The 14,518-nt window shown below is 41.7% G+C and overlaps 1 protein-coding gene across 3 annotated transcripts in view; it reads left to right on the forward strand.

Moving 5' to 3' along the window:
- Positions 1 to 14,518, forward strand: part of MACF1 (microtubule actin crosslinking factor 1) — a 330,626-nt gene that overhangs the window by 311,105 nt on the left and 5,003 nt on the right. For 2 of the 3 annotated variants that reach the window (XM_069479778.1, XM_069479779.1), the window contains 3 exons: positions 277 to 351; positions 4,466 to 4,583; positions 14,276 to 14,487. In XM_069479778.1, the coding sequence (XP_069335879.1) occupies positions 277 to 351; positions 4,466 to 4,583; positions 14,276 to 14,487 (405 nt within the window). Of the gene's footprint in view, positions 1 to 276; positions 352 to 1,457; positions 1,476 to 4,465; positions 4,584 to 5,386; positions 5,456 to 14,275; positions 14,488 to 14,518 lie in introns of all 3 variants that reach the window. The other variant, XM_069479776.1, reaches the window with a different exon arrangement.

Raw genomic sequence — 14,518 nt, forward strand, 5'->3', positions numbered from 1 at the left:
ATATTATCACTTTTCTCTGAAGGAATTTTGAAGCAGGATAGAAAAATGTGTTGTATAGTTACTTGAGAATTTCTTTCATGCCTTTTTTCTCTCAACGTCTCAATTATTTTACTTAGAGCAACATGTATTAATTTGAAACAAGATAAATGCATATGTCAAAAGCCTGAAATGCCTAAAAAATGGACAATGATTAGCTTCTCTGTTTATGTGTAAAAATCTTCGTTTCTCTAATAGGAAGTCTTGTTCTACACTTTTCTTTTTGTTCACAACCGATAGGTCACAAGACAAGTGGCTCAGTGCAAATGTGCGAAAAGGTTTCAGGTGGAGCAGATCGGAGAGAATAAATACCGGGTAAGGAAGAGAAAAACCAGTCCTTCGTGGTGGCTGCTTCCCTTATAGTCTGCTTGGTAATGTTCCTGATGATTGGAGGCCCAGAGCCTGTAGGACTTGAGATGCAATCACTCTCTGGCCCTCATCTCCATAGATGCCAAATGTTAGGTGTCCTGTTCATCTGAAAACTAGTGCCATATCCAGACTGTAGCTTTTACTTGAGTGTTGAGATAGGAAACATTTCAGAGCGATCACTTCACTGCTGACCAAAGTCTTAGGGAGATGAGGCACCTTTGGAAACAACTATATCTAATGACTGGCCACTCACCCCAACGTGCTGGTCTTCACGAGCCTGACTGGCTCCCAGGCCACAGAGGGCTGTGACAACTGTGTTGCAGCCTCAACAGATACGGTATCTGCTCTGAGCTGGGCCACAGTGGGGCCTAGGAGCACTGGGGAGATGCCAGGCTCAGTGGTCTTCCCTGGAAAGCCATGCTAAGTGTGGCCATAACTGACTGAACTACACTTGTGTTTTAGCTTCTTTTGGAACTAGTGTCAGGAGCATAGAAGGAATCTAAAACAGGACTTCTAAAATATATTCAGCAGCTCCTCAGGATTCTCTAAAGTCCTGAGAAATATCTGTGATTGCCAAAGATGATTTAGACAGCCATGTTAGATTGCAAAGTTGTATACACTGAGTGAGAAATACGGAAAAATCCACTTTCCGTTAGTACTTTGAAAATGTCCTCCACGTACACCAAATCCACACCATGCTGTAATTCGCTGAGGAGCATTGGGTGAAATCTGCCTTGAATCCAACCCAGGGCATTTACTTAATAAAGCTACAGGTAATCTTATGTTTACTTATTGGGTTTTGTTTTATTATTTTTTTTAATTCTCTATGAGAGAAATAAGTTAACAGCAATGTAGAGTGGAAACTTAGGCCTTCTTAATTTGTAAAACCACATCCCTGTAGCAGGAGCTTGGTAAGAGTACATTCAGTGTATGTCGCTCTGGCGGAAGACTAGTAACGTGATGATATGATTTTCATTCTGTAGTGTTAATTTGACAAAATGTTCTCTTTTTTCCCCTCCATTTCCTCCATCCTTTACTCTTACTGTCTGTAGTTCTTCCTCGGCAATCAGGTACAGTGTGCCTTGCGATGTTCTCCTTCTCAGTGGATATGGTCTGTGTAGCTAATACTGCCTGATCTTTGCTGTGGGGAGAGGACGTAATCTGAAGCATGCCTGGGTCACAGCTGGTTGTCTTACCAAATGGAGAAGCTGCTAACAGCGCCAGTATTGCAAAGCTGTCCTAGCAGCAAAAGGATATAAGTATTTTTTTTTCCTAAAAGGAGATGGATTTTTCTATTTAAAATTAGATTGGCTAAAGATGATACTATGGACTGAGCTATGAGTGATGGGGTTCAGAGGAAACTGAGGCTATGGTTGTCAATCCATGCCACTTCTAAAAACAACCTGGTCTTTTGTTGGAAGTCAGTTTATCAAACAGCACAGTTCTAATTTATATCAGAACCTTTTGACAGTCAATACAAATTTTGTAAAGTACAGTAAGTCAAAATTTCCTAAAGTATTAATACTTTAGTACTGTCTGTTTAAATATCTTATTGTTTATAGTTAATTATAAAGTATTGGAGAAGTGTAGAAATCATAAATGTCTGTGGCCTGGAGTTTGCCAATTATGGCCACCCAGCCAAAATCTAATGGGATCATATTAGACTTGCAAAAAAGATTGGATGCTTTGACTCCACTTGGTAATGCTAACCTTTCAAATCTCTTTGAGTGCTCTGGGGTCCTGTGTCTTCACATGTGGAAGGAAGTTGCATGAGTAAAATCTGTCTCTCTGATATGAAATTAGAAACATTAAGAGTTGATTTGAGGTCCTCTAACAATGTCAAGTTCCAGGCACTGTAATAGTCACTAACGACAGTAATGTTCTGGGCCAGTGGGAAGAACAGGGGATAGAAAAATCTAAAGATGAGAACAGTCAAATGGGCTTTAAAAAAATCATTGCCTAAGAGTGCGTGGTATGCCTATTTGCTGATGACCATGTGCAGGTACTGGGGTACCTTTGAAGGGTACTGACGCCCTCTCACTACTTCATTAACCAGAAGAGGGTCAGATGAGTTCGTTCTAATGCTGGGAACAGAATTACGAAGTTAATTTTACACACAAGGCACTTGAGGCCTCAAAGATCACGTGCCTGCTGTCATCCAGCTAATGTCAGAGCCACTGCAAGAACCCCAGTCTCTGCAACGGGTTTTCCCTGTGAGAGGAGGGAATAGTGGTTACTGCCCTAGGACTCTTGTTCCGAGTTCTTTGCTACACTGACAACCCTGTTCTACCAGGTATGCACAGGGTCTCCCTTTTTAGAGCTGCCATAACCCCTCCCCCCACTCATTACTCTGGCCTCAACTTCCCCAGCTACTCTGGCCACTGGCTTGGGTTAAACCTCCTTTTCCCCATAGCTCAGCAGAAACAAGTTAGAATCTTTCAAATAGAGCTTCAGTGAGAAATTAAGGGGGGGAAAATGATGAAATAAATGGAGTAATAAATTATAAGACACAGTGTTCCGAGAATAAAGCCCTCCCGGGATCCCTTCCTGATTCATACAGGCATGTATCCCCAGCCCCTCCTGCCCATCCAGAGCAAGCCCCGTACAGTGAGTGGCTCAGACTGTCACTGCTCTTGGGTCTGGTGGGATCCTCCATTCCTCTCAGAACCTGCTCCCCAGGGGGCCTCCCGTTCTCAGTCCTCGGGCCCAGCATCCTAGGGGCTCCCACAGAAGCCAGCAGGGCAGCTTCCTTCCCAGGACAGGACGTTTCTTCCCTCACAGCTCTGGGTTCAGTGCTGCTTCTACACACCATGCTGTTGCTGTAGTCACTTTGTATAGAAATGTTAAGATGGTCTCAGATGAAAGATGTGGGACTATTTTTATTTTCAAAGTAAAGGGCTAGGGGGTTATACAATGTTTTTCAGTTGCCTTGTCCATACACACAGGGCATTTGAGTCACAGCAGCTATTGAATACAGAGAATTACCACAAATATATTAATTTTGAGGGAGGATGGTTATATGACCTCAAACATCCTTTCTTACATTTTCAATTTTTGTGCCTTATTTCAAAGTTATGATTCTGCTTTATAACTTTGGAAATCCTGATTAAGTAATGAAATAGTCCCCTCTCGCCTACCCCCATATCCCAGGAACATTGTCCTTGAATTAAATAACCCGGAATTCTATCTCTCCAACTAAATTTTTGATGTTTGTTTTGAAATCTCAGCATGCTTCTCTTCTTTTGCCTCTTCACTTTGGGAAGTGGGTAATTTATGCAATGAGAAACTCCAAATGTTAAGATGGGCTGGGAAGTAGGAATGTTAGGCAAGAAAAAAAGGAAACAATAAATATCAGAAAGAAATATGCTTGTTTTAACATCCAAAATGATTACTGAATACTATTTATAATCATGGGAGATTAAATTTTTAATTTCAACTAAATTTTAATATACATACTATCTAATCAATTGTTCAGGCTGAGGAAACTTCTGTGCTTGTGACACTGCAATTAGGGAATACTTAGAGTTTGTTTCTGAAAACCTGATGTAGAAAATCAAATTTTCTTCCTAAGCTTGTAATAATGATGCTTTGCAAGGGTTTCTTTAAAGCTTGAAATAGTATTTGCTGTTTTCCACTTAATTTTTGAGCACACTGTATTCAGAAGTTGACATCCACCACCTTTCTTTGAGGAAAACAAATTACCACAACAAAAAATAATGGAGTTTTAATTTGGACAGAATCTCTTTAAAAAAAAAAAAATCAAAGTCAGCCAACTCACTTTGTCCATCCTCCCCCCTTTTGGTACAGGGGCAGGGTGTGAAAATCAAGACTTAACTTTATCCAGATAGGAAGTGTATCAAGACACTGGTCTTTAGCTTGATGTTTCTGCTTTTCTATTTTTTTAATCCTTTTGTGAAAAATGTAAAAATGAAAAATAGAGTTTAAAATTCTCCCAAAGCTATCACATTATCATTCCTGTCTGAATACAGTCTGCTTTGGAAAAAAAGTATAGGTCTGCTTTCAGCATAGTTGTTAATTAAATTTCCTCTTGATTCTGTAGTTTGGGGATTCTCAGCAGTTGCGGCTGGTCCGTATTCTGCGCAGCACAGTGATGGTTCGCGTTGGTGGAGGATGGATGGCCTTGGATGAGTTTTTAGTGAAAAATGATCCCTGCCGAGGTAAGGAACCATCCTTAGCATGAATTGTGTGTTAGGTGCACCCCCAGCACTGCTCTTTCATGCTTACAGGGAGTATCAGTGGCGGGGTCTGTCTTTCATTTTGTTGTTAGCTGCCCAGGTGTCATCCCACTAGCACAGATTAGAACTTGAGGGTGCCAGAGTAGACCAGGGAGAAAAAGCTGGAGAGGTTGATGCTGTCGGGGGAGACAGTTTTAAAGGAATGCAGTAGTGAGAATTAAGAATGTATTAGTGTTATCCAAAAGTTTCAGTTTGGGTTATTAAATTAATACCAGTTTAGAAAGGAGCCTGATGAAGCCCTTTAGGTTCCCTCTCAGTGCCTCATATCCCTTTGCCTGTAATTCCTGTGACTGAAACTAAGGGAGACTGTCAGTCCCTTTCTGTACGGTGAGGGACTGGTGAGCCCCCTTGACCAGAGAAGGCCCACCTACCAGTGAGCCCAGACACTTCTAAGACAGATGGCTGCCTAAGCAAGACCACAGGTGTCTTTCTGCTACACGTGAAAAGGCTGGCCCACCAGCCCAAAGGCGAAAGAACACTGTCAGTATAATATGAGCCTAAGTGGTGACACCTGCAGCTAGGGGTGTGGGGGCTGCAACAGGGGAGAGATGACCAAGTCCAGTTGGCAAACCCTCTTCAGCTGTGCCCTTTCCTTTTTCCTGTTAGCAGAGCTGCATGTGGGTGTACAGAAGGCTCCCCTACTGTCTGCCAATTTGTCCTCCTTGACTAGTTTCTGCATTTCCTGCTCTGTCTGTTTCTTTGTGTTTACATATTTTTTATTCTAGTTCACCATCCTGGGAGTAAAATAAAGCGCTCTGATTCCAGCTCTTCGATTTCCAGTCAGTCTCCCATAGGTTGGCTTCTAAGCTTTGTCCCTCTTCCCACACCCCAGCCCGTTGAGAATGGCTTCGCTTCTTACACTGTTAACACCTCTTGGCTCCATGTATCTGCTGCCTTCTTGAATGCTTGAAATAGCCGAACTGTAGCTTTTCTCACTACTTTAAGTTGAGGGGGCATAAAATACTCCTGTTGAGACAGTATCCATGGAATTTGTTCTGAGTTTCTATTTATTTAACAAATGCTTATATCGCTTTATGTGACATACACTATTATAATTACAGATGACACATTTATGCCTCGTAACTACCCTATGAAGTGAAGATACTATTAGCTTCATTTTACAGAATAGGAGATTGAGGCATGGAAAATGTAAATAACTTGTCCAAGGACAAACAACAAGTAAATGGTAGAGACAGGATTCAAATCCAGGGCAGTCTGGCTCTAGAGTATGTACTGACTACCATGCTGTGTGTCTCAGGGGCTGACATACCCCCTTTCTGTGTATTATTGGTCCAAGCCTGCATAATAAAATTAAGATTCATTTATAAACCTAGCAGAAATAAATGTTTACAGTAGTTATGTAACTTCTTTGGAAGTGGTTTATGTCATTCTGAAGCATTCAGTGAGAACAGAGCTAACGGGAGCAGTTCTCATGTGAATTCAGATGTGCCCATAAATAGTTCCTCCCATTGTAACTCATTCTGCATTTTTCCAGTAAGCCAGAGTAAAAACTAAGCAGTTATAATTTTCATTAGAAGTTCCTTTTTTAAAGAGTAATTTTGAAAACACCTTTTCTGATAAAAACTTGAAAGGGTTTAATCAGTTTTTAGAATTTAATCACATCATAAACCAATATCCTTGATTTAAAAGTTTTCTATTGTTTTAAATGAGGGACAATTTATGTCATTTTAACCTTAACTCAATAAAGCAACGTTATTCCTTTCCAAATCTATCAGTAAGGTCTTATTTTTCCTGTCCTGTATGATTGGACCAAACAAAAGAGATGCTGCATGTGGCATTTTGGAATCCTTGGTTGCCTGTTTATTTGCTGCCTGCTCTGTTTATGATAGCATTGTGCTGCTGGCCAAGGAGAGCACTGCTTGCTTTGTCCTTATCTTAATACCTGAAAATTGGAACCCCAAGGAAATGTGTTGGGCCATAGCTATTTCCTATGGAAATAGCCTTTTCAGCATCCTTTGGAGCAAACAAGGTAAGACTGTGTCTCTCCAGGAGTGCCCTCCTGGAACTCTATAATCATCTCGATCTGTTGACTATGGGATGGAGAACTCCCCAGCAGTAACAGATTTCGTAACTCTACCAGTGATGGACAGGATGAGCTATTTCTTATCAAATAAAAAATAGTGTTAGGCCGGGCGCGGTGGCTCACGCCTGTAATCCTAGCACTCTGGGAGGCCGAGGCGGGTGGATCGCTCGAGGTCAGGAGTTCAAGACCAGCCTGAGCAAGAGTGAGACCCCGTCTCTACTAAAAATAGAAATTATATGGACAACTAAAATATATATATACAAAAAATTAGCCGGGCATGGTGGCACATGCCTGTAGTCCCAGCTACTCGGGAGGCTGAGGCAGGAGGATCGCTTAAGCCCAGGAGTTTGAGGTTGCTGTGAGCTAGACTGACGCCACGGCACTCACTCTAGCCCGGGCAACAGAGTGAGACTCTGTCTCAAAAAAAAAAAAAAAAAAAAAAAAAAATAGTGTTAGGAGATGAACAGCTAAAGACTACTAGTGGTGGACTGTTATAAGTGAGTTGGAAGGGTATGGATATTGAAAAGAGAAGTTAGTTGAAACTATCGAGGGTTCTGTGTGGCTTCTAGAAGCACTGCTTATGGTAGATTTTGTATTCATTCGTGCTGCATTTCCGTGAGTCTCTGAACCACAGAGAATGTTATGCTGAACGTCCTATGAAGTTGATGACAGGTTCTTAATGTCAGTGTACACTGTAATTTGTTATCTCCTTTTATTTATTTACACAGATGTTTTCAAAGATGAAAGATACCTTAAACTGCATGTTGCTTTAGCCAAATGTAAAAAGTGAAAATATTCCATTAGGTAGGTTTGCCAGTTCTCCTGGTACTGCCAAAATCAGAGATTGCAGTTTCTGAATTCATCCATGGCAAAGGAAATCATGATGATTTATATGAAGATTAAAACAGTGCTCCTGCCTAAAGAATGGGTATATCTGTACCTAGGATACTATGTATGTTCTTGAGCATTAGATATATTGATTCCCCCAAATAAGTGAAGATCTAGAAAACTTCACTTATGAAGATTTAAAAGACACAATTTGGCATAGAACTGATTTTTCTTTTCCAAATTGTTATAAAATACATATAACATGAAACTTACCATCTTAGCCATTTTTAAGTGTACAATTAAGTACGTTTACATTGTACTACTATTATCACCATCTGTCCACAGAACTCTCTTCGTCTTGTCAAACCAAAACTCTGTACCTGTTCAACAATAGCTTAGAACTGAATTTTAACTAACATGCCTGCTCCAACCAATGTGAGGTGGCCAGCATAACTCCCTTAGAAAATGATGGCCTCTTTGGTGGTTGAAGAACTGAACTTGAAATCGTTGCTGTCAGGGTCTGATCCTGTAGGTTCAGAAATAGGATTTTCCCCTCACAATTCTTTTCACTGGGGTAAAGATCTATCAGAATAGTCCAACGTGTATTAGGAATATTCTGTGTTTTTAACTTCAGAAATATAAGACCCAATGTTAGGGAAATATTTGAAGCCATGTAAATACTAAAAATAGCTTTATTAGTGAATTCAGTTGCAAGTAAGTAATCCTTGGTTAATCGGAATAATGTTACCTCCTATTTTTGAGAAAAATGTTTACTTTTTACCTTTGGAATTGCCCCAGAAATTAATTCACAACTTCCAACTGTTTAACTTTGTTTGTTGTCACCCTCCACCCCCCACCACCAGTATTAATTACCTCCTTAAGTCCTTTTTAATTCTGAACATTGGCTGCTTTAGATATATTTCTGAAGAAGTGGCTTTCATTTCTTCCAAGCAAGATGTATATAAAGTGTTCCCTATCAAGTATCTTTTTTTTTTTTTTTTTTTTGAGACAAGGTCTTACTCTGTCAACCAGGCTGGAGTACATTGGCACAATCATAGCTCACTGCAACCTCAAACTCTTGGGCTCACACAATCCTGCCTCAGCCTCCTCAGTAGGTGGGACTATAAGCACAAATAACTAAGCGTGGCTAATTTTTTTTTTTTTTCTTTTTTCTTTGGTAGAGATGGGGGTCTTGCTATGTTGCCCAGGCTGGTCTCAAACTCCTGGTCTCAAGCAATCTTTCTACCTCAGCCTCCCATAGTGCTGGGATTATAGGTGTGAGCCACTGCACCTGGCCAAGAATCATTTCATTGCCTTGCATCTCCAAATATTTTCTTTTAAAATGCAAATTCCCATGGGAGTTATAACATGTTAAGCTAATATAGACATGGCTTAGGATAAGTAACTCATTTGTTTGTCTGTTTACTTAGATAAGAGCACTAGAAATATGGGAATTTTACTATTATGAGTTTAAGGGCATAGGGACCAAGGGAATATGCAGAGAGAAGGAAAATAAAAGGAGAGGGCAAGCCTTCAAAGACTAGATTATCTACTCTATCTTGTCTGGGGTGGGCCCTGATTAAAGGAAGCCATTTTTGACATGTGAGCACACCCTGGGAACATGATGAACTGGATTTTCCCAGCATCCTGAATGCACGTAGCTGGAGAGGCAAGTGAGGCACCCTTTGGTCCCCTCAACAGTCATTTAACGAGGCATTACAATGCACCTACCCCATGGTGCCCTCCAGGATTGACATGGTCATGACGTAGGAGCTCAGCATAGGATCATGTGATGGGATTAAACAAGTCCTCAGATCATAAAACAGAAAGGTTAAATGCGTTGCTGTTAACATTGGGTAATCTCCATTCCTGTAGTATCATTCTTAGGAAAAACTGTTCTCTCTGCTCTTTTAAATTGCTATTTCTTTTCCTATGCTATGTACAGTGGATGTTGGCCATCATGAATTTAACCTTGTAGTTTCAGTAATGAAAATTCATGGTTTTGCATTTGTGGCTGGTGTGCAAGAGAGCCAGTCACACAGCTAGAGAGTGAGCCTCGCTGGCCACGACCCCCACACTTCAGCCCAGCTCCATGTTTCTGTTGTTCGTCCCCCATGAAATGATGAGCTCTTCTTGGTGGAAGCACTTCTCGGTGAAGTCAGGAAGGTTGTGAGATTCATTCCTGAAACTGTGGAGCATTCACTCCATTTTCTGAGAAACAGGCTACTCAGTTTGACAGATGCTTATTGAAACCCTAAAAATGAGCCTGGCACTGGAATTAAAAGGTAAATTAAGATGACTGTCCCTGCCCCGATAAGCTCTCAGCCTAGGGCAGGCAGCAAATATGGGAATAAATAAATGTCCTTCCGTTTGATAAAATGAGTGAGTTGGGAGAATGAGGGAGGGCTCTGCCTACGGAGATGGAGAGGGCATCTGGAAAGGTGTTGCTTCAGCTGCATCTAAAAGGGAGCTAACACTCGACCAGACAGGCAGAGGGGATCTAGACGTTCTCGGTATAGGAAAGCACATGTTCAGATGAACAGCAGTGTCAACAGCAGGACAAGTAGGGGAACCACAAGTAGTCTCGTGTGACTGCAGCCAGGCATACATGGCCAGTGGCCAGACAGGCTGTGGAGAGGGGTCAGCAGCAGGGAGCAGGTGATGGATGCCAGAGCTCCGCTTGCTGGGCACTTGATCACATGGTTCCCTCCTGGACCCCAAGACATGGTCCTCAAAAAACCAAAAAGTTATGTTCTTTTATTGCAGGACTTCTCAGAGCCTACAAAATGGTAATTGCATGAGGGCGCACCTAAAGTGAGAAATGTAGAGTATAGTGTTTACTAAACATATGTAGGAAAGCCTTCAAAAACCTCAGTTTGGGAAATTCTGCTATAAGCAATGAAGGGCCATGCAAGGATTCTGAGCTGTTTAGAGAGATCAGGTTTTTATTTAGAAATTAATTCTACAGAATGAGTGAGGGTTGGGTGGGTAATGAGATGAGAAACAAGGAGACCCGTAGGGAGGAGATGCTACACTTCAGTGTAAGGGGGTGTGGAGAGGCTCGGGATTCAAGAGGCATTAGAGGGTAGAATCAGTAGGCTGAACTGCTATTTGGAGGGAGGGACCTGTGTCACCTTCCAGGTTTCTGGCTCTGGTCGTGTCTAATCAGTCATTGGATGTAACTCTGGCATCCAGGAGGAAAATCTGCACTGTGATTATATTAATATTTGGAGTTGGACATGACCGTGTGATGGGACTGAAGTCCCAGGTGGAGGAGCTCACCGCCAGATTGAAAGCCTGAGAGGGAAAACGGAACTGTGGACAGACCCAGGGCATATTTATGTTTAAGAAGTAGGCAGGGAGGAAGGAGGGGCAAGAGAGCAGGTGTCCTTGAAGCCAAGGGAGGAGAGTGTTTCGAAAAGAAGAGAGCAGTTAGTGGTAACCCTCCATGTGCAAATTATAGCAGCGAGATGTTTTTACCTAATAAATTGTCAGATTTTTTTTCTTGCAGGGAGCAGGTGATGGATGCACACTTAATGCACACATATAATAATACAGAGTATGACCAGAATGAAGTAAATTGAATATACTCGTGTTATTTTAGAGAGTGTACTTTGGTATAACATTTTGGAGATTAGTTGGCATGTATCAACCTTGACACATGGTTTACATACCTCAGGTGACATGTTTTTACCTTAAGTGTGTATCCTTTCTCCCCAGCAAATCCACCTGTAGAAATTTATCCTAAGGAATTATGGATATGTGCAAAAATGTTTCACAAGTTATCACAGCATGGGATACAATGCTTAAAAAACTTAAATAAAAATGCAACATTGGACTGGTTAAATAAATTGACATCCAGATGATGAAATAATACTTTGCAGCTAGTTGAAGTTTTATGTCAGACGTGTAAAGGCATGGAGGAAAGTTTCTTGATTTTTTTTTTAATTAAAATATATTTATACATATGTGCAAAGGAATAATGACTCACTGACATCTTAATAGCAATGTCTCCCAGATTGTGAGATTAAGCAACTTTTATTCTCTTTGTTCTTTTCTGTATATTTCAACCTTTCCACAATTTAAAAATATCCCCTTCTCAGGTAGAGGTTATCAGTGGCCTTTGCCAGAGAAATTTCCTGAGTGGTCTGAGGGGAGGCTTGGAGACAGCTAGGGGATGTGATGAGGCAGACAGCTAGGCTGGGAATGGCTAGCATATGGGGATGAAGAGAACAGCTCAGGTGGAAGACATGGGTTCTAGTCCCAGCTCTGCCACAGCTCTGCTTGACCTCGGCCTTTGTGCTCACTTCAGTTCGTCTGCTCTAACATGGGGATGGTAATGACAATCAAGTGCAGTATTGCATGTGACCACACTTTGTAAATTGTACAGTACATAGGGAACAGGATATCACCGTTATATTATTACAGATAGCCCTCTCTAAAACATTTAAAATGTCACCGCCCTCAACTGAGATGCCATTTCAAAGTCTTCCTCTTGGCCGGGCGCGGTGGCTCACGCCTGTAATCCTAGCACTCTGGGAGGCCGAGGCGGGTGGATCGCTCAAGGTCAGGAGTTCGAGACCAGCCTGAGCAAGAGCGAGACCCCGTCTCTACTAAAAATAGAAAGAAATTATATGGACAACTAAAATATATATAGAAAAAATTAGCCGGGCATGGTGGCGCGTGCCTGTAGTCCCAGCTACTCGGGAGGCTGAGGCAGGAGGATCGCTTGAGCCCAGGAGTTTGAGGTTGCTGTGAGCTAGGCTGACGCCACGGCACTCACTCTAGCCAGGGCAACAAAGCGACACTCTGTCTCAAAAAAAAAAAAAAAAAAAGTCTTCCTCTTGTATCACTCTGTTGTTTTCTGGCAGTTTGTTCAGAAGTAAACTGTTAAATGTTTACCATGGTCAAACCACACATCTGAAGTTCTTTATGGCTCAGGGCCACAAATAGTTGTTTTGGGGGGGTCCTCAGATCCTCAGCTGATTAAATGATTTTCATTCAAAAGTGTTCTCTTAATACTTCTGCACCATTGTTCTGGGGACTCTAACGAACACAAGATAAATAAATGCGAAGTCATGATTCCAGTTATTAGTGAAGTCATACTAAAGTACCCAAGTTAGTGCTGAAGGAAATTCTCTTTGCGAATCATTAATGTATACACAGAAGTGCTGAAATCTGGAAAATCATTGAGTAGAGAACCAAAAGCCAAGGAATGAACCTTGAAGGGCATGTTTTTGTTGGGGCTCATGAAGGAAAGAAACACTGGGTCGTGGAGGGAAACCGCTTAGCCTTTCAGGGACAGTTGTCGTAGACCATCTTGACAAGCAGGGCTCTTAGAGACCAGTCGAGGTGATGGCCTCTGGTGAGCCTGAGGAAAGCAAAGCCCAGAGCAGGAAGGATCCTGGTCGGCCACAGAACTTGGACTATATGTAACTCAGGTTTTAGTATCCAAGTTAGTGCTTTAACTTGACACTTTAGTAAGTTATGTAACATATTGAGAGGAATTTGGACTTGATTTAGGAATTTAGAACCACTCTGCTTGGACACTCGTGCAACATGATTTAAAATCTGATTCTACCAAGATTTCTCCAGTTCCTTGAGGGACATATGGCGTAGGGCAGAAGAGAAAGTGGGCCTAGTCACCCGAAATCTTCTAGATTTATGGTTTCTGACCAAAGTAAGAAATCTAATGTGGAAAAAAATGACAAATATTTTGTTCATAATGACTTCCTTTTCCCAGGCTTCCCCAGGAGTCCCATTTGTTTAGATCTAGCCAATACATTCTAAAAAGTGAGCAGTTTAGGGTGGATGAGGAGTTTAGAGGGTTATCGCAGGCTGTAACATCTTTCAGTTAGAAATAATCTAAGAACGTATGCCAGTGGAATTATTTCTTTGAAATTAGTAGTGTCTTTCACGTTTAACATTTTTTTGGCTGTAAATGAGATCTTGGAACATCTACATTTTACATTCCGATCATACAGCTCTAGAGAGCTGTGAGACTGCTGCCCCTCGGTGCTGTTTGCACGTTCTTCTCAGCCCGATGTTCCTCCTACTTGCAGTTGCCCCTTCAGCTTCTCACCACTTTGGGTTTTTGACTTAACATTCTCACTGGCAAGTTTTGTGCATGGTATTGGTCTTTCTCTCTCTCTCTCTCTCTCTCCCCCCCCCCCCACATGTTTACTTCTTAAAGATTCTGTCCTGATCTTTTTACTGTCTGAGTCACTGGACCGCTTTTTTTAGGACGGACTGAATTCAAATAGAGGAGTCTCAACAATGTCAATTTCAGCAACCTGTTTTTCTGTACTGTTTCATTGCCATGTGTTCTGTAAAAGCTGAGCAAAAAAGTACACATGTCCTATGAGAGAGAAGAGGGATTTTGATTTAACTTCAGAGGTTTGTGACTGTTGCATCTGCATTATGTGAGCAATTACAGTGTGCTTTACCCCTGGGGACAGTGGCAAAACAAGATCATGACAGCAGAATGGGATGGTACTTTGTACACAGAGACTTGTTTATTATAGCAAACCAAGAAGCTTATTCGTTGATGTGTTTGCTATGGGTGAGAATCCTGACAAGGTTAATGCGTCATGAATTTATCTCTATTTTTAAAGAACCCACGGATGGTACTAAACCTGTAACTTATATAAATAACTGTTATCATGGGGTCAAGCAGCTGTATGACCATCAAAGATATATTTTTAAGATCAGCTGACATTGTACGTGTTTATTTGCTTTTTAGCACGAGGCAGAACCAACATTGAACTTAGAGAGAAATTCATCCTACCAGAGGGGGCGTCCCAGGGAATGACCCCTTTCAGATCACGAGGCCGAAGGTCCAAACCATCTTCCCGGGCAGCTTCCCCTACTCGCTCCAGCTCCAGTGCTAGTCAGAGTAACCACAGCTGCACATCCATGCCGTCCTCTCCGGCCACCCCAGCCAGTGGTACCAAGGTATGTACTGACCTCCTTCACAGCCACCTTT

The sequence above is a fragment of the Eulemur rufifrons genome, chromosome 8 (assembly GCF_041146395.1).
Source record: "Eulemur rufifrons isolate Redbay chromosome 8, OSU_ERuf_1, whole genome shotgun sequence".
NCBI lineage: Eukaryota > Metazoa > Chordata > Mammalia > Primates > Lemuridae > Eulemur > Eulemur rufifrons.